At 40.5% G+C, this 19,554-nt stretch overlaps 3 protein-coding genes across 3 annotated transcripts; 2 read left to right on the forward strand and 1 right to left on the reverse strand.

Moving 5' to 3' along the window:
- The first annotated feature begins 213 nt into the window (after positions 1-213).
- Positions 214-4,226, forward strand: pdcd7 (programmed cell death 7). The gene is made up of 5 exons (XM_053634883.1): positions 214-1,336; positions 2,784-2,922; positions 3,073-3,303; positions 3,543-3,630; positions 3,932-4,226. Exons 1-5 carry the CDS (start codon positions 311-313, stop codon positions 4,050-4,052), a joined length of 1,605 nt encoding a protein of 534 aa, XP_053490858.1. The 5' UTR covers positions 214-310; the 3' UTR covers positions 4,053-4,226.
- A 1,815-nt stretch (positions 4,227-6,041) lies between these two features.
- On the forward strand, positions 6,042-15,807 carry ubap1lb (ubiquitin associated protein 1-like b). Its single transcript, XM_053634782.1, has 5 exons — positions 6,042-6,357; positions 8,192-8,713; positions 9,826-10,029; positions 15,190-15,291; positions 15,557-15,807. Exons 1-5 carry the CDS (start codon positions 6,226-6,228, stop codon positions 15,689-15,691), a joined length of 1,095 nt encoding a protein of 364 aa, XP_053490757.1. The 5' UTR covers positions 6,042-6,225; the 3' UTR covers positions 15,692-15,807.
- A 763-nt stretch (positions 15,808-16,570) lies between these two features.
- kbtbd13a (kelch repeat and BTB domain containing 13a) lies at positions 16,571-18,701 on the reverse strand. Its single transcript, XM_053635215.1, has one exon. It carries the CDS (start codon positions 18,623-18,625, stop codon positions 17,126-17,128), a length of 1,500 nt encoding a protein of 499 aa, XP_053491190.1. The 5' UTR covers positions 18,626-18,701; the 3' UTR covers positions 16,571-17,125.
- Between the last annotated feature and the right edge of the window lie 853 nt (positions 18,702-19,554).

A 19,554-nucleotide genomic window follows, 5' to 3' on the forward strand; every position in this document is an offset into this window, starting at 1 on the left:
CTTTAAGCGTTGCTCTTTGCTAGTTATTGTCGTTCTATTGCTCTTATATAGCTACAAAGTTACCGAATTTTATAAGCAGGACGCAGGAACTGACTATAAATGAATTAACGAACGAACTTAATTAAACACAGAACTGTAGTTGTCGGCAGGCGCAAAACTTTAAGACAATTGGTGTGTCCTCGGTCCGTGTCATCCAATCAGATTTAAACAGGAAACGGGGTGCAGGATGTGTAGGAAATGAGCAATATGACATGACACCGGAAGTGGTTGAACTTTAAAGAAACGCCGCTGTTGGTCGACGAACGTGAATATGGACAAATCGCAGGAGTATCATTATTCCGGAGGGTCACCGCATCCACCTGCACCGAATATGGCGCCGAGAGGAGACTTCCCTGCAGCACCTTCTGCCGAGTCATGGGATGTTTACCGGCAGCACCAGGCTCAACAGGTTCCGTCCCGTCACTGGGGCCCGTTTCCTCCGGCACGACCACCACCGCCCTCGCACGGGTCTCCTCATGTTTATCCACCACATCTGCCTTTCGACCCAAGCAGACCTCCTCCTGGTTATTTCGCGACATCTCCAGGACCGAGCCCTTCAACGTCTCCTTCTTCAAACCTAAAGCCTGGACACAGTGAGGACCCACCTGGCTTTCATCTACCCCACAGAGATTACCAGTCTAACACGGACAGAGGACATTTTGATCAGACTGGCAGTTTTTCAAACTCTGCTCCACCGTCATATCAGTCTAGTTTTCAGTCTAACAACAATAACATCCTGCCTCATAATTACTCTGTGGACCATCATAACCAAAGTTATCCATCCAGAGCTCCTCCTGATCATCCTGACAAAAACAGCAACAAGTCTGATGAGGATGCTTGGCAGAGAAAACAAGACGAGCAGTGGGTTAGTGCTTTTTTACACAGAAGAAGAAAAACGGCACCACCTTCTGCAAAGCCCTCTCCTCCAAAGCACACGGTGTCTGATTTCAGGGAGAAGTTGTACACAGCGGTTAAAATGCTCTCCGAGCTCTCAGAGGTGTGCCAAACCTTAAAAAACAACCTCGAGAATGAAAACGCATGGACAGACTCGTACTCGAGAGCAGCGGAGCTGAAGAGCAGCCTGAAAGAAAGCCTGAGGACTCTGAGTGATCCGGACAGAGTGGACATGGTGAAGAAGAAATTGGCTCTGATCAAGAAGAAGCGAGCACGCGTGCGCAGGAAGAAGGCTGAGCACGAGGAGGAGAAACAAGAGCAAGAAGCACGGGCCGCAGAGAAAGAGGCGGCCATTGATAAGCACCAGATGAAGAAGATACAAGAAATCGAAGAGAAAAACAGGGTGAGAGGAGTGTACACACAGCAGGGGTTGCTCAGGTCCAGGGGTTGAAGCTGGACCTGATCCAGCTCATCCTATAGGTGTAACTCACTCAATGTTGTACGATACAAAACAACACACTTATTACAGTTATCCAGTCAGAAACGGAGTTGTCTCCACTTACTGGACTTTGACTCCACCCAGGTAGGAGGAGCTATATCAGGTCCAGCTCCTCCTCGTGGACTTTTTGTTCTGCAGCAAGTTGTACCTGGCCATCTGGGCTAAAATGAAACGCACACACATTCTCACATGTCCACGTGGGTTTCTTCTGGAGTCTCTGGTTTCCTCCCACCTTCCAAAAACATGCCAGTAGTTCAAATGGCTACATCAGTGGTCACCAACCCTCTTCCTTGAGAGCTGCCTTCCTGCAGGTTTAATCTCCAACCAGATTCTAACATGACTGTTTGAGTTAATGAAGAACTTCTTAAGGCAATGATTAAGAAATCCTTCAGAAAGGTAGATCTCCAGGAACAGGGTTGGTTCCTGTGGACCTCTGGGCTACAATAAATTGCCCATAGGTGTGAAGGAGTGTCCCAGTCAGAATATGTATTCTGCCTTCATGACCAGTGCTCCCAGCTTAGACTGCAACACTGACCATCTTAAGATGAATGAAGGAAATGTGCACAGTTTGCCCCGTTGTTCCAAATGTTGTCAGCTAAGACATGATTGGTGTTCAATTGTACTTCTTTAGTTTTCTGCTTAAGCTATGGCAATAACGTAGGTAATAAATAAGGATATCTTACAGCCGCTAGTTTAGCATCGTCTCACAGTTCACTTAAACTGTCGAGTTCGGTGTGTAAGACTTGTTTATGTGGTTTCTGACATTGTACAATACGCTGTTGTTTATAAAAAATGGGCCAAAGAACATCACAAACAGTTGCAGCGAATGTTTTGACATTGAATCAGTTTCTTCCGATGTTGAAAGCTACAATGGCGTATGTTAAATCATAGAGGCCCTCTATAACGAGGCCTCCAAAATCAGGAGTTCAGAGTTTTATTGTTTTTGGGTTTGTTGTTGTTGGGTTTTTTTGTTGGTGAATGTTGTGGTCGAAAATGTTTTGTACTGCGGCTTTTTAAAAAAAATTGTGATTTGCAGTGTTTTGTGGAAAACTACTTAGATCGGAGAATTTGCAATTGCACAAAATAGTTTTGCACGGTCTTTCGCAGTGATGTTTGGTAAATGAGACCTTTTAGCTGTACTCATGTCCAACATGCGTGAATCGAAGAGAGCTTTCACTGAATGCGTCATGATACCCAAATCTTTGGAAAAACTGTTGCGGCTCGCATGATTTTTGAGATCGTAGTCCATCCTGGAGGGACTGATAAATCCATCATATAGTCCAGTATTTTGAATTTGAAAGCATGCACAATCTCCGTAGTGAGCGGTTCTATTTTCTGTTCCCGAATGCAGGAGCGAGAACTGAAGCTGGCGGCCGATGCGGTACTCTCTGAAGTCAGGAGGAAGCAAGCTGATGCCAAGAGAATGCTGGACATCCTGAAAGCTCTAGAGAAGCTGCGGAAACTTCGCAGAGAAGCTGCGTCCAGAAAAGGTGAATATTTGGTGTTTTTTACTTTTATTTGGCCTAGGTAGATTTCCTGCATTATTTGCCTCACTTAACCTTGGCGAAACAATTCCTGAGTGCAGTTTTATTTAAGAGTTCGAACAGCTCACCCCCTTATTGCCTCCCCCTCCTTCCCAGGCATGTTTCCAGGAAAGGAGAGTGACGAGGTGTTTGAGGGCCACCTGACGCGGCTCAGGTCTCTGATCAGGAAACGCACAGCTGTCTACGGGGCCGAGGAGAATGCACTGAGGGTCATGCTGGAGGGAGAGCAAGAGGAGGAACGCAAACGTGATCATGAGAAGCGGCAGAGAAAAGAGCGAGAGAAGCTGCTGCAGAGGAAACGGGACATCGACATGATGCTGTTTGGAGGTAATTATCAGCAAAAGTTTTGGTTCTGGATTCCGGTTCCAGATTGGAACCAGTGTGTGGGTAAATATTTCTTCCAACCACCACAAGTTGGCAGTGTTATCCAGTTAATTATGAGTTTAAGTTAATGTTTTCATGACTTTCTCTAGTGAGTTGTTTTTAAAATAGTTTTTATCAGCAAAACATTTGGTTCAGTTTCCTAAGATGTTCGTGTTGGTTCATACATGTCCTTTTTCTACCAGCTGAACTGCCTGTCGATCATCCACTTCAGCCGTACCAAGAGTACTACACCCAGGCAGAAAGATCACTACCTGCCCTCGTCCAAATAAGGTGAAGAACTTTCCGGCATTACTTTATAACTGACTTCATCAGCATTTTTGTCCTCATTCTTCACGTGTGTATGATCTAATCTCTTTGCAACATGAGCCTACACAGATTTCATTCGCTATTCATCAATTTCTTCTTCGATGTCTTTGCAGAGATTTTAGGGTTAGGTCATCATACTAATGAGCATTTTGAGTAAAATAATAATAGATCTGGAAAGCACTACTGATATATAAGTTGACAGAACTTGTATCAAAACAACAGCCAAGTGTTCTATTCAATTATTTCTCTTTTTATGTGTGTTTAGGAGAGACTGGGATCAGTTTTTGGTTCCTGTGGATCACCCTGATGGTTCCAGCATTCCTCAGGGCTGGGTTCTACCAGATCCACCATCTGATGACGTCTGGGCCAGCGCTCTCGAGAAATGAACGTCTAATGAAACCACATCCAATCCATTACCGATATTTCAAAGATTGCACATTGGACTATGACTTGGCGCTATTTTGGAGATTGCTGCACCAATCTCCGATTAAAGACGGCTGTTATTTATTGTATTTATGTGTTCTACTTAAATACTAATAAGAATAAACGACTTGTTTGTATAAGCGAGTGCTTGTGAGTGTGGTTTCTTTTGAAAAGCTAAGCTGAGGAGTGATCAGCCCAGGAAGTTCTCCATATTTAGCCACAAACCATGTTGACTAGAAACGGAGACCTTTTTCTCAGGAATGTTTATACAGTAGTGGTCATGGCTGCTGTGCAGTGTTTACATCTAAACATTACAATGCGATAATTTACAGAAAAATTGTTGTTTCTTGTTTTTAAATGCCAAAATGTGTCTGCTATACTGTAATTTTATTAGATGTTTTTAAATCTGCTGTATTTTATATAAATGATCAGAAATTGGCTCAGGTAAACAACTGATGGCGAGGTATTATGTCAGTGGATTAGTGGAGCAGAGTGTTATCCCTCTAAGCAGGCTGACTGTAACATCACAAACAAACACACTCCAGAAAACACAGGTGGGTGATACACACGCTCTTTGCTGTTTGGTGTAACTTTTTTCCAAGTAAACGGTTTTGTTATTTTGCTATCAGATGCTTTCCAGTGTACTGTGTTTTGAGGTAGGGCGTTGATTGGCTGTAAGACCGTTATTCATGGTTATGTGTAAGCATCGGAGAACTTGGTTGAGAAATGATCTTCAACAGGTCATACGCTTTTGTTTGTAAATGTTCTAGATAAGTACACCAGCTGTTCTTTATTTGTAATCCTGTCTAGATGCACATTAAAACTTGATTGTGTCCTTGCATGTTTTTTATTAGGTTATTTTTATCAATTCACTTCATAGTGTTTATGTGAATGAAGTAGAAACTGTGTACTGTCTTAAGTAATGAATCACATTTTTTCAGACCTTCCTGATGTTCTGGATCAAAACATCTTAGTGGGGTGTAGATCCAGTTCCATATGCAGTTCAATCTTCTATAGATTGCCTGTGATGAGTTTTAATGACCAGATTGTGAGCCTCCTGCTCCTGTTCTTCACAGTCCAAGGAATTAGACCCCATTGCATCACTTTGATCTGGACGTGAAATTCTTTCTTTTAGATAGATAATAGCAGTCCCAGTTCTGTTGAATTTGCAAGTCATCTGACTTCTTGAACCTTCTGGCCCTGCTTCATAAGAAGGAAAACAATTTCAGAGCTTTTACTGAGCATCTGGCCTGGTTTAAAGGTCTCAAAGCAGCAGGATCAGTTAAGCATCTTGAGATGAACAGATTTCTCAGTATTCTGCAATGGGCTTTGTAACGAGGCTTTGCTGGCCATGATCATGTTGTCTGTAGTTATACTAGATCACTAGGATGAGGCAGTCAAAGGCAACTGTTTATTAAAAACAGTTCCCCGGTTCAGATCTTTCATGAAGGAACTGTCCACAAAACAGATCCCAGATCAGCATTTCCAAGAGGAAGTGTGTCACATCAGTTGGTACCTGTGAGTCAGATGGTGAAGACTCTGTAATCTCTAATCCCTTAATCCTCTGCCTGTCTACAATTTTGTGGTTAAAGCATGAAACTCATTCGCACGGTGGCTTAGTGGTTAGCACGTTCCCCTCACACCTCCAGGGTTGAGGGTTCGACTCCTGCCGCTTCCCTGTGTGTGCGGAGTTTGCATGTTCTCCCCGTGCTGCAGGGGTTTCCCGCAGTACTCCGGTTTCCTCCCCCAGTCCAAAGACACATGTAGTAGGCTGATTGGCATGTCCAAAGTGTCCGTAGTGTATGAATGGGTGAATGTGTATGTGGGTGTGCCCCGTGATGGATTGGCACCCTGTCCAGGGTGTACCCCGCCTTGTGCCCAATGCTCCCTGGGATAGGCTCCAGGTTTCCCGTGACCCTGAAGGATAATTGGTACAGACAATGGATGGGTGGAAGGAATGAAACATAGAAGCCTAGGGTTTTTTTTCTAAGAAGCATTTCAGAAGATCTGGTTCAAGTGCTTCTGCAGTGCTTTTAGGAAAATCAGTGCCGGCTGCTGTAGCTTTAGACCAAATCAGAGCAATCTAAACATCTCTTTAATACTATTCTGTTGAATGTGTTTTCAGTGAAAGGGAGAATGTCTTGGCTGGATGAAGTGCCCTTCAAAATCCCTCTGGGCTCCCTTGGAGAGGTCAAAAAGGAGGCGGAACTTGTCACAGATCCAGAAATCATTGTGCCAGACTATCTAAAGATCCTCCAGGAAACAGAGGTTGGATAATGTTTGTTACATTTCGACCTGATATCCAAGCCACTTGTATTAGTTCTTTATGGCTTGGTAATAAATGTAAGCTGTTACTATTTACATTTACAGGAACACCTGTCAGGCACTGACAGGCCATTTCTTTTATAAAAGGGCCTTCTAAATGCCACAGTAGGATTTTCTACCTTCTTATTGCTTGGTGGCCTGAAATCTTTTGCTAAGTTTTGTACTGTTTTTATGTAGCTCGCTAATCTTTACAGAGTGATGCTACTCAAGTTAGTTACATGTAATTTAACTATAACATTGGCAAGCGATGCTTGGTTTCAAATTTGTTAGTATGATATATGGAGCCTGTCCCACCCTAGATGAGATGCCAGGTCATTGCAGGGCATCACACACACACACACACACACATACACACACAGAAATTTATACACTCGTTCACAACTAGAGACAATTTACCATAGCCAGTCCATGTACCGACATGCTTTGGGATGTGGGAGGAAACCAGAGAGCCCAGAAGAATCCTACATGGACAGACAGAACCGGGGATGTGAGGCGGCAAGACTACCCGCTGCATGACTGTGCTATCATAGATGATAACTCGTTATATTACATTACTTGTCATGATTCTCAGTGTGTTTTATGTGCAAATTTTATGTGCTGGGTTTGTTCATGGGACACATTCTCAGGATCTCACCTAGGGCCCCACAGAACCACATAGTCAGTCCAGCTCTGCATATCTGTAAACAGTCTGATTTCAAATTACAGCCAAAAGACAGTTCTATCAATCTCTTTTAACTAAATGATGTCATCCTTGTGGACTTCAAGATTAATTTCTCAAAGGATGTTGTTCTTGGAAATGCTTTTCTGGACTCTGATAGCTCTGGTTTCACTGTTGGATCAGTGTAATTGAATTAGAACATCTGCTGGCTATGACGGTTTGTTCCTTTAATTTAATTATCACTAAGCACCAGCAGCATGATTGGAAAGCAGACAGATCACTCATTGCATGCTGATGTGCTGGCAATGCAGTGCTTTTTTTTTAATATTTTTTTTTTTACCTTAGAGGCCTACCATCAACATGGCTGCCAACTTGCTGTTGGCAAGTGTGTTCATTTGGAAGTACTGCTCAGGCCATGATGTTTAAGTCAGCATCGCAACACAAAACCTTCCATTTAAAAAAGACTGCTGGCAGACGACTATTCTTCATATCAGATAGCGTTGTGCTTTTTTGACTAAATGCCAACAGTTCAGCTTAGATGCTTTGCCATTAATGTCAGTGGAGAGCCAACTGCATCTATTATCTGATCTGAAATGAGCTAGTGAGAGCCTTTTATGGAAAAGGCAGTGCTGCATTTTATTCAAGTTCCCTCTCATAGTTTCCTTTGTCCATCCAGAACCAACATTTTGGAATGAATGGACAAGACTGTTGAGATTGGCTGGGGTTTTGATTTGCCCCTTGAATGACTTTATTGAGGTTCTCGCAGTTATCATGGTGATGAAGGCAATGCACAAATATAGTTTGTGTCCAGTGGGATTCACACTGCATTACAGCATGTCTTAGCATGTTGTGTTTTATATTCACATTTTTGACAGAATTCAAACAGGAAATCACATGAATTACTTCATTCACCATTTCAAACACTTGGTTCATCAAGCATCTGGGCTACTTCAAATATTATTTCAATGGTGGGTGGTGAAATTGTTAACAACATGCTGTGGGTTTCACTTCTGCTGTAAGTAGAGTTTGATGAAAATAAACCATAGTTATCACTGATTAAAAGTATGAGGTAATGTCAGTTATATGCAAAGGTTCCCTGTTTGTTTCTTGTTTTGACAGTATGTCTTCAGTCTGGAGAACTGGGTTCTGACGGGTGTGCAGGGTGGCTACAGCGTGCCGAATGACCTCCACCCATCTAAGGTGGCAGCGACTTGCCCTCCATACTGGATGTTGTTCAGCAGTCCTCAGCAGAGCAGGCTGGCTAGCCGCTGGAGCAGTGACTTCTGGGAGCCCAATCCTCGGCGACGCAGCCACAGTCTTAATGCGGCTCACATCCATGCTATGAATGACAGAGTCAAGTTCAACATTTCCAATTCGGATGATGATGACGACTCTTCTGATAACGAGGAGGCTTCTTTGTCAAGACCAAAATGTAAGGATTCAGGCTTAAGAAGACAAGTGCTAGATGTGAAATTCCTGCATTCTCATTGCTCTTCAGATCTCCTCAACCTACCTTCAGCTTGTGGCCTCTCCTCACAGCAGCGCTCCAGCATCCTACAATGCTCTCTCCCAAATTCGGAAACACAAGGAAGGAACTTGTGGAAAATCCACAACCATGATGACTCATTTCATGAGCTTTCAGTAAGCCAACAACTTTTGACTCTTGGTCACATGAGAACTATCATACAAGTTAAAAAACGTGCCTTCAAATGGCTTTACTCAAATTTTAGTGATTATTTTTGATAGAATTATTATTTTATGGTCACCCATACTTGACCATCACGTCCTTCTAAAGAGTATATTGTTGATTTTTGCATAGATTTCTATATCACTTTCTTCTTACCCAATCACTCTAAAGGTTTGAGTCTGTAATAGTTGCCCTCATAATGCAAACACTGGTTGCATCATAAGTTGCTTAAACCAGCAGTACTCAAATGATTAGGATATTTTAGTCACCAGATCGAGCTATTCAAGTAGCCCTGTGCTAAATGTATTTACTGTTAGGGTTAACCTTTAGACTATTTGCGGCTAGTAGTGTTAGCTATTAATAGTGCTGACTTTCAGGTGACGACATTCTCTCATTCTATGAGTGGTATCTCCCAGTTATTTTCGCTACTTAATCAATCCACATTTCTTAGCGGTCCCTGAAGATCGAAGTGGCTAATAATAACCAGTGTAAAGACTTTTCCTGGAATCTTCCCAAGTTGCCACAAGTTGGTTTGGATTAGCACATGGAAAGGCCCATTAGATGTCTTTCTCACCAAGGCTAAGTTTCAAGGCCAACATTGAGGTTAACTATCAACTACCAAGGTCTATGATATCACCGACATGCTATGTCCCATACACAGAGTACTGTATAATTTCCATGCAGATTGAGTTGATGAGGAAAAGAACAGATTCTTTCTATTAAAGCGGAAAGAAAAGTTAAAGAAAGCAACAGAATCATAAAAGCACAATACCACTTAAATATCCCCTACTAACAGTCCATGACTAACATGACTGTACAGGTTTTGTTTAATTGCAAGCAATGATGTTCAGGTGAAACATACATAGCAGTAATAGGCATAAAGATAGGCACATTTAATTGGAAACACAACTAGTTAAAGTAGAAAAATTGAAATAAAATATAAAGCAACAGTGTGTCACTATAAATTATTCTATAGTGAATTGCTTGGCAACAGTGCAGTGTTTCCCTTCTTCTCGTCTCTCGTGGATACTGACTTTCAAAACCAATGTTGTTGTTATCCCTCCAGTCTCCAGGCCTGAACTCTAGCATGCCCCTGGCCCCCACACGGCCCCTCGGTTCCCATGCAACAGTCCATGACTCCTCTGTGGAACTGCTCTCAGCTCTCAGCCCTGAAGAACAGCAGCTCTTGGAGGCCGTGACTGAGCATGGATACTCATTACGGACGGCCATCATCGCCCTGCAGAAAACTGGCCATCGGAGCCCAGAGCAGGTTGGTAGGACCTGAGGAGTAATGGTTTATTAATGGTTATGTTGCAGGATTAACGTACAAGAGTTCATTTCAAACCTAGAGCTGAATTACATATTGTACACGAAATACATATTTGTATGATAGAGGATGTAAGAATTTTACTCTCTTTGGTAGGACAGTGCAATTGTAAGCTACGTGTGGAAGAATGTTTGGCAGTGTGGATTGTGCTGCATTATACTCTGCAGTGCTGATTAATCATGCACACTAAGTGGTATGCCTAAATAGTAATGACACCAATAGTGTAGTTATATTTAATATGGTAGTATTATTTTGTAGAGTTGTATTTGGATTTTCATTTACGGCATTTGGCAGATGCCCTTATCCAGAGCGACTTACACTTATCTCATTTATACAACTGAGCAGTTGAGGGTTAAGGGCCTTGCTCAGGGGCCCCAGCAGTGGCAGCTTAGGAGTGTTGGGATTTGAACAAACTAATGGTCTTCCAATCAGAAGTCCAAGATCTTAACCACTGAGCTACCACCACTCCCTGGATGTTTGAGAATGGTTTAAAAAAAAATATGGTCACCAAAAGGGATAATCTGGGAGTACTGAGATTTGACTTCCTAATCTTCTGGTCACTAGTTTGTGAACCATTTTGAATTTTCTATATATCTGCATAAATATGACCTAAAACATCATCAGATTTCTAAGCGTAGATAAGGAGGACCCAATTAAACAAATGAGACAAAAATATTATACTTGGTCATTTATTTATTGAGGAAAATGATCCATTATTACATACCTGTGAGCAGCAAAAGTATGTGAACATGTAGGATCAAAGTCTTCACAACACATGTTTGTGGAAGTGTATCATGGCACAAACAAAGGAGATTTCTGAGGACGTCATAAAAAGAGTTGTTGATGCTCATCAGGCTGGAAAAGGTTACAACACCATCTGTAAAGAGTTTGGACTCAAAACGAAACCAAAATTCAAGACCATTATTACCCTCCCCAGGAGTGGCTGACCAACAAAGGGCAAGGTGTATAATAATCTGCGAAGTCACAAAGGAACTAACGGTAATTTCTAAGCAACTAAAGGCCTCTCTCACATTGGTTAATGTTAATGTTCATGAGACCACCATCAGGAGAACACTGAACAACAACGGTGTAGGTGGCAGGGTTGCAAGGAGAAAACCACTGCTCTCCAAAAAGAACATGGCTGCCCATCTGCAGTTTGCTAAAGATCACATGGATAAACCAGAAGACTATTGGATAAATGTTTTGTGGACAGATGAGACCAAAATAGAACTTTTTGGTTTAAATGAAAAGACTTATGTTTGGAGAAAGGAACACACTGCATTCCAGCATTCCAGAAGAACCTTATCTTATGTGTGAAACATGGTGGTGGTAGTATCACAGTTTGTGCCTGATTTGCTGCATCTGGGCCAGGATGGCTTGCTATGATTGATGGAACAATGAATTCTGAAGTATACCATACTTACTTTTCACATATTTTTGCCACTCACAGTTATGTAATATTGGATCTTTTTCCTCAATAAATAAATGACCAAGTATAATATTTTTTGTCTCATTTGTTTAATTGGGGTCTCTTTATCTACTTTTAGGACTGGTGTGAACATCTGATGATCTTTTAGGTCATATTTATGCAGAAATATAGAAAAGTTCACAAACGTTCAAGCACCACTGTATAACAATTTGGATGAGATACCATGAAAACTGAAGCCAGGTATGAATTGAAGCTTGGCTCCAGTGCAGAATCTGTCTTGGGTATCTTTGGAATATAAATACCACTAAAACCAGTAATTAGATTTGCAGGGGGAAGTATGCATCCATGCTCTGATAGAGTGGTTGGATCAAATTACACAAAATGTCTATGGGAACTCTTTGCATTATAATTTCCCAATGTTCCCATTGAGCATCCTTTTTGATCTTGAAAATTCTAACTTTCCCTCAGCCATTACATTAACCCTTGCACCAGTAATTATGGAATCAGTTTATTTATAACCAAGTAGCATTTTCAGAATTATGGGCAAACGTGCACAAGGATATTATTAAGACATTTGGCCCAAGTCATATATACTGCTTTTAAAGAGAGATATTTATTATACTGTCCTCATTTTGACCTCACTAGATGCATGTTTCCAGTCTTTATATCATATGGTACAGACAGTACCAAAGTCCATTACTGTAAGTAAATCCTCACAGTAACACTTGGGAATTGAATACGTTTGCAATGAAGACATTATATTATATTTTCCACCTCTGCCAGATGTGTTATTTACCTACCTGTTCCTTCACTGTGCACTTCAATGTAGCTCCTCTTTCAGGAAACAACATCTGGTTTCAGGTACTTTAATCTAATTCTGGTCATGATGACTGTACAAATAGCATACCACAGTAAAATAAATACCATACCTCCCTAAAGTTTCCTCCACCAGCTGCATTAACTGTTCTCAGAGTCAAAGAGGATGGGAATGTGTAATAAGCAAAACCGATTTGAAAAAAGCAAAACCAGCTCTAGCTGTGTTGCTAAAATTGTGGAGAATGTTATTTAGAATATGTGGCTTTGTGGTAGCAGCATTACTCTGGTTAGGGAAGGTTTTAAAGGAGCTGCTTTTAATTTAATTTGAACCTTCTGCTGCCTGTGAGGTGAATTGTAATTCAATTAAAATGTTGATCATTCCCATCCCTTCCACCAACCAAACCCACTTCCTCTACTGAAGCTGCCTCATCGGTTGTGAAACAGATATGAGTCCAATCAATTGGTGATTTCCATATATATAAGGAAGCAATCAGATATATACTATATGGTCAAAGTATGTGGACACCTGACCATCAAACCTGTATCTGTTGCACAAAGTTGGAGGTATGCAATTGTCTAGAATATCTGTATGATTTCCCTTCACTGGAATTAAGAGGTCCAAACCTGTTCCAGCATGACAATGCCCCTGTGCACAAACCAAGGCTCAGGAAGACATGGTTTGCCAAGGTTAATGTGGAAGAAGTCAAGTGGCCTGCATAGAGCCCTGATCTCAACCCCACTGAACACCTTTGGGATGAACTGAAAAGCATACTGCACCACAGGCCTCCTCACCCTACATCAGTGCCTGACCTCACTAATGCTCTTGCGGCTCCAGAATCAAGTGGAAAGACATCCCAGAAGAGTGGAGGGTATTATAACAGCAAAGGGAGGACCAACTCCATGTTAATGCTCATGGTTTTGGAATGGGATTTTCAACATGCACATATGGGTATGATGGTTAGTTGTCTACATTTCAAGAGGTAGTATTGTGGTTTTTCTACGGTAACTCTGAAATTATATGATGGTTATATGTCTGGGATCACTTTTGGATATTATATATTGGACTTTTTTAAAAAAATAAGAGGTTATTGTAGTTCATCCTAGGTATGACAAAAGGCTCACACCACTTCAAGGCAGCTCTGCAGATTCAGAATCACTTTGCAGGAACAGGTTGAAATATCCTGAAATTTAAAAGAGAATGCTGATGTTTTATAATGAGTGACATGATGGATTTAGTGCCAAATGAATTGATGGTAACGGTCATTGGGATTGGGATTAGTTGTGCAGTGATCCAGTCAGAAGCAGTAGTTAGCTGAAGGCAGTAGGGTGGGTAAAATGATCAGAGCTGAATCAACAGCTCCTGTTGTTCAGGTGAGTAATCGTGTCATACCATCATCCATTTCACATTCAACTCGACTACTTCAGTTTCACAAGTTTATATTAATGTGCCCACTGTATATTTTAATGTTTATAAAGTAAAGACTTACTCAGGAACTTGCATGGCAGATGTAACACAGATTAAAAAATGTGTTTAATTGTTAATGTGGTGAAGGAAACATATATTTAGCATTTTTGGAAGGACTGTCAGCACTTTATAACAGTCAGCGATAAAGCTGTAAGTTTTCAGACATGAGAAAGTCTTCAGGACAGACGAGTTTGTAGATTCTCAGTAACACGACGAGCTGCATTTTTTTGTCTTCTAAACATCAAGAGAAAAAAAAGAGGCAGTTTAGAGTTGTTATAACATAAAAACACATTTTGTAGATGTCAGCACGTCCACACCATTAAACTAGAGATGCACTGATGTAAAGGCCAATAATCGGTATCGGCCATACAGTATAAAAACATCCACTGAACAGGGCCAATTATATCCTGTCAATCAAAAGAGGGCGGGAAAATAATTTGAATTCGTGCTGTGTGTAAAGATGATGTCTGTTGTGTAGAATGATGACAAAACTGCAGTTTGTAAGCTCTGTAAGCTCTGCACCACAAAAATTTTACACTGGACGCTGCAGCAGTGAAGCGGGAGTCTCATCGAGTCTAATTTTTTTTTTGCCGCGCTGCTCGCACTGAATTAAAGCGCCTGTAAACAGTTGAAAGATTTAAATGAAGATGAGTTGACAAAGTATATATTGCACAGAAAAATATATTTGTAGAGTAGTATATTTCATATCCAGTTAATGTTAATATATAAAAAAGTTTATATTATATATTACCAGTTTGATGTTCATTGATGAAGTAGAAATGCTTTTGTTTGTGGTGAGTGAATGTGAAGACTAACAGGAGGTTTTTTAGAATTCAGTCAATTAATTCTGTTATTATGCATTAATAACATTCAATAAGTTAAGAAATCTCACTTTAATCTTCAGGATTTAGTTCATGTGTTAATGTTAATTAGAGTAATGTGTTCTCTGTTTATGAGACCAGTTACTGTGAAACAACTTGTTGAAATGTAGTTTTTATTTCTATTTCTTTCAGAATTGTGGAATTAATTATTATTAATTTAAAAGAAGGCATAAAAGGCAGAACTATCGGTATCAGCCGATATCACTCTGAATAATCGGTTATCGGTATCGGCTAAGAAATTTAGTATCGGTGCATCTCTACATTAAACATAACTTGCAAACAGATGATGTGTTCTTTAATAAATAGAAAATTGTAATCATTGGGAAAATGCTGTGGTATTAGAGAAATGGAACAGGAATGAAACATCATCGACATTGACAATCGGCATCACACCTCACCACTGTTGTTTATATTCCTATAACAGCATGCCCTTTACTCCTTATTACTGTTACTGTTGTAATGCTGGGTAACAATGGTGAAATGTAACCAGACGAATGGATGTTCTCCTACAGATCCTGAGTTACCTTGTGGCATGTGACCATCTTTGTGAACTTGGCTATGATGAAGCTCAAGTAGAGGAAGCTCTGGAGATGTTTCAGAACTGTGAGACGAAGGTAATTCTTTGTTTGATATTCTAAATCCAAAGTAGATTTTTTTTATTATTACAATTTCCAATGTGCTTTACATTTGATTTCCCTAAATTTGGTGGAATCTACACAGTATATACAGTATATTTGTGTGTGTGTGTGTGTGTGTGTGTGTGTCATAAAATGACTTTTAATCAGCTGTTCACCATTAGCTGTACCTGTTGTAGGAATATTGTAAAAAAAAAAAAAAAAAAAAGAAGATATTTTTTTCCCTTAAAAAAAATATTTGTAGGCCGAGGAGTTTCTTCACCTCCTCACTCAGTTTCATGAGATGGGCTTTCAGCAGAATGCTATCAAGGAAGTCCTGCTGATGCATGGGAACCATCGTGATCGTGCCCTGGAGGAGCTCATGATGCATGTCACCTGATCAACTCAGCCATACACAGTACATTTTTGTATATTGATTTTGGCATACAGTTAAAGCTGAGAACTGTGGCCTTGAGGGAATCACCGCACACTGAACACATGTGGAAGAAAATTCTCTATTCCTGACATATAGCATTAGGAATCTGTTTTCATTACTTTTTTAATCATATTTATTGATTTAATGTGTTAATTGTGTTATAAACATCATTTTTAAAATCAGGACATAGAGGATAAATATATATATACTTGATGAAATGTACACAGATATGCGTTTCAGTCACTCTTAGGATGGAAGATGGACTGAAGAACTCGACTGAAGAAGACTTGGCTGACATTGTATGAATAAAAAAATGAAACAATGATCAATGTTTCTGCTTCTAATTTCCTGCGTCCAACGGAATCTTGAAGAAAATGTGAGCTATCAGAATGTTTAACCAGCTCCCTCATTTGTCAAGTTGTTTGCAATATTTCTTCAGAGAAGGAAAGAAGGAATGTTTTGTCCTTATGGACTTGTTTAGATTAATAACAGTCTCTGGGAATGGAAAAGATATTTGCTATGTTGATGGACTAATAGTCAATGAAATGTATTAATTATTTTCTACATGATTCTTTAGCCATAGTTGACTCTTTCGCATGTAGCACAAATAAAAAAGAACTGTGGGGTTTTTCTCTTTTACTACTGTATAATTTAGACATAAGTCAAAAAGAACTCCTTTCACATGGGGAAGTTCAGTGTTCATCTCACTATTCCTCTGGCACAGACAAACTAGCGGCCAGAATCTTGCAGAATTATATTTGGGTAATGATGTTTTGTTGATGCTCGTTTGTAGCCCTAGAAACAAAACTTGTGTGGAGAGCAGCATTATGTAAACTACTTAACTTTTGGTAGTCAAATCAAAAAAGTCTCCATTTAGTCTCAGTCATACTGTCATTTGTCCATTTAGAGATTACAACACATTTGATATGAATTTAAATCTGTAAATGCTTTATTCATTCATTGTCATTCTTTCATCTTCAGTAATCACTTTATCCTGGATCTGGAGCCTATCCTGGGAACACCAGGCACAATGCAGGAATATATCCTGGATGGGGTGCCTGTCCACCACAGGGCACAATACAACACATATTCGCACACTCATTCACATCCAGGGACAATCTAGTGTAGCCAAACCACCTACCGGCATGTTTTGGGAGATGGGAAGGAACCAGAGAACCCGGAGGAAAACCACAAGGGCATGGGGAGAACATGCAAAACTCCACACAGACAGTTACACAAATATCAAGTACATGGAGACATAATTAATTTTAGTCATATTGTGGAAGCACCAGGCCTTGGTTAAACCAGGGCATATGAAAAAAAAGAAAGTCTATTATTTGAAAAAAAAATAGATTACTTATCTAAAGTGTACAGTCTGATGAAATGGTTACAGTGTGGTCAATAATAGCATTCTACAGAAGAGCTTGGAAGTACGTGAGAGGACGCAGTAAAAACTTGGCCATTTGTCAAATCGTCCATTCCCAGTGGCTCTTTGGTTTTCTTTGGCAGTCTCAGGAGAAAAGTCCACATGGAGCCAATTCTTGGAAATCCTGTCATCTCTTTTTTTATCCTCCATTTGTTGTCCTCTATGGCATACTCCACTGTCGCCCTGCGGTTCACCGTAAAAACAGAATCACCTCTCACAACTGCTGTGAATAAAGCTCCTTTGCTGTTCTCATATTGTCCTGGCATGGCTGTCCACTGACCTGAGGTTAGGTTATAACAGTCCATCATACATCTCAAGAAGTCATCGCATGGCCCGTTCCTCATCACATACAAATTGTCCCTGTGTGCCACCATACAATGCCCATAACTTTGATGTCTTATCAGTGTGGTCACTAGACTCCACTCATCCCTGTCCACTACATATTCGTAGATCTCAGTGGTGTCTTTTGGTTTCCACAGACAAATGAATATCCTACCCATAGTCTTAGTACAAGCTACAGCAGATGCAGGTCTTGGAAGATGAGCGGCAAATCTCCATGTGTCTGTGGACACATTATAATTTTCTACAGATGACATGGTGGATCTTTCAAACTCTCCACCAAGCACATAAAGAGAGCCTTCATGTCCCACCAAGGTACAATTATACCGGAGCTGTTGTGGGCTTGAAAATGTCGTCCATTTATCTGAGGCCACATCGTAGCAGAAGCCAGAGTCTACAACTTTATTGCTTATGTCATACACACCACCGACAATGAAGATCTTGTTATCAAGGACTGTAACCCCAGCCATGGTGGTGCTAGTGTTGAGTGGTAGGTGAGTGAGAACTTTCCAGTCATTCTTATCCTCATCAAGGTAACACACTGTCCTCATAAAGTCCTGCAGTAGCTTAATGGTGGGTGAGTGGGCCCCGATGGTAGCATATGTACTAGGAATAAGAGACTCAATGTAATCAGTAAGTTCCTTTGGCAAACACTGTATATCCTCCTTGAGGTCTTGGTACATATCACAAATGAACAAAGCTGCACTTTTGAACAGTTCCCATAAACCATAAGTGGCAGCTGAATGATAAATGAGGAGGCAGTTATCAGAATTAATTATGTTTACAAGATGTTTAACAAGAAGCTTCACCTGAAGGAAAGCAGCACACTCTACAGCTTCAACAATTTCATCACTATCAAGGATAGGCCTCTCGCCATGAATCACCCGAAGAGCCAGAAGAAAGCCACGGGCACGCACTACCTGAAGGCAAATTTCCTCCTGCTGGCATTCCTTCATTCCTGATTGGTAAAGCGCCCGGAAGTATTCGCAGTTGTCTTCCAGGAGGGTTTTGTCTACTGTGAACACATTGCCAGCTAGCCTCACTCTCACTGCTGCGTTTTCAGAGACTTGAGCTCGACAAACTGTCTGAGCAGGTTCTAACTCTGAGCCAGCACAACTGCTGGGCTCCATCATCACAACCAGTGATTTTCATCTAAACTTCCGATGGCACTGAGGTTCAGATCATATTGTACTCCATTGCAGTGACAGAACTAACTAGCTTGCTCCACAGCCGACTGAGTAAACACTGTTTGTGTTTCCCTTAACAGCTACAAGAATAGAGTTGGCTAAACATAGAAGCAAAATGCATTGCATGAGTAACAGAGTCAGCTGTAACACAGTCAGCTGTACAGAAAGCAGAGATGGATTATTGGGGCTGCAGGAGGCAGCTATTTGACACATGATTAATCCCCTTTGTTCTTCACAGGAATGCAGAGCATGTAAATCTGATACTTTTGGGTGCATTACTTGGGGCCACAGTAGAAGTGCGATAGCCAAGGTCGTGCTTTGTTAGATTTCGGACATACCAACTCTCTCATTCATATTCACTCCAGATAAAACCTGAACTAAGTTTTAGTTTAGTGATTGACCTCCAATAACACACAAGTTTAAAATATGTCACCTGGTCTTTTTCCCAATCTTCAACTGTTCATTATAACAGGTAATGCAAAAGATAAGTGCAAAAAAGTAACAACGCAATTAAAAATTATGTGACTGTAAGCACAACATGCTATGACTTAGTATTCAGCAGATTAGCTTATACCAAATATGGATATAGCAGTTATTACAGTAGCAGCCAGGCAAAGTGTATAATAGTGACAAGATATTAAATAGTTTTTTTTTTAAAAATAAATACAGTAGCAGCAAAAAATGCAAAACATACTCCTCCTATCCTTTCATCAACCAGGTATTTAAAGAAAAAACTATATATATACTCAGCAAAAAAAGAAATGTCCCTTTTCTCAGGAGACTGTATTTTAAAGATAATTTTGCAAAATCAAAATAAACTTTACAGATCTTTATTGGAAAGGGTTTAAATGATGTTTTTCATGTTTGTTCAGTGA

This window comes from Ictalurus furcatus, chromosome 10 (genome assembly GCF_023375685.1).
Source record: "Ictalurus furcatus strain D&B chromosome 10, Billie_1.0, whole genome shotgun sequence".
Taxonomy (NCBI): Eukaryota; Metazoa; Chordata; class Actinopteri; order Siluriformes; family Ictaluridae; genus Ictalurus; species Ictalurus furcatus.

Bases quoted from the DNA above. Each gene is read 5' to 3' on its own strand.
- pdcd7 (XM_053634883.1), top strand. From the start codon at position 311: ATGGACAAATCGCAGGAGTATCATTATTCCGGAGGGTCACCGCATCCA. The intron at 3,304-3,542 runs GTAATTATCAGC...TTTTTCTACCAG, and splicing joins CGACATGATGCTGTTTGGAG to CTGAACTGCCTGTCGATCAT. The intron at 3,631-3,931 runs GTGAAGAACTTT...ATGTGTGTTTAG, and splicing joins CCTGCCCTCGTCCAAATAAG to GAGAGACTGGGATCAGTTTT.
- ubap1lb (XM_053634782.1), top strand. From the start codon at position 6,226: ATGTCTTGGCTGGATGAAGTGCCCTTCAAAATCCCTCTGGGCTCCCTT. The intron at 6,358-8,191 runs GTTGGATAATGT...TTGTTTTGACAG, and splicing joins AGATCCTCCAGGAAACAGAG to TATGTCTTCAGTCTGGAGAA. The intron at 15,292-15,556 runs GTAATTCTTTGT...AAATATTTGTAG, and splicing joins TTCAGAACTGTGAGACGAAG to GCCGAGGAGTTTCTTCACCT.
- kbtbd13a (XM_053635215.1), bottom strand. From the start codon at position 18,625: ATGATGGAGCCCAGCAGTTGTGCTGGCTCAGAGTTAGAACCTGCTCAG.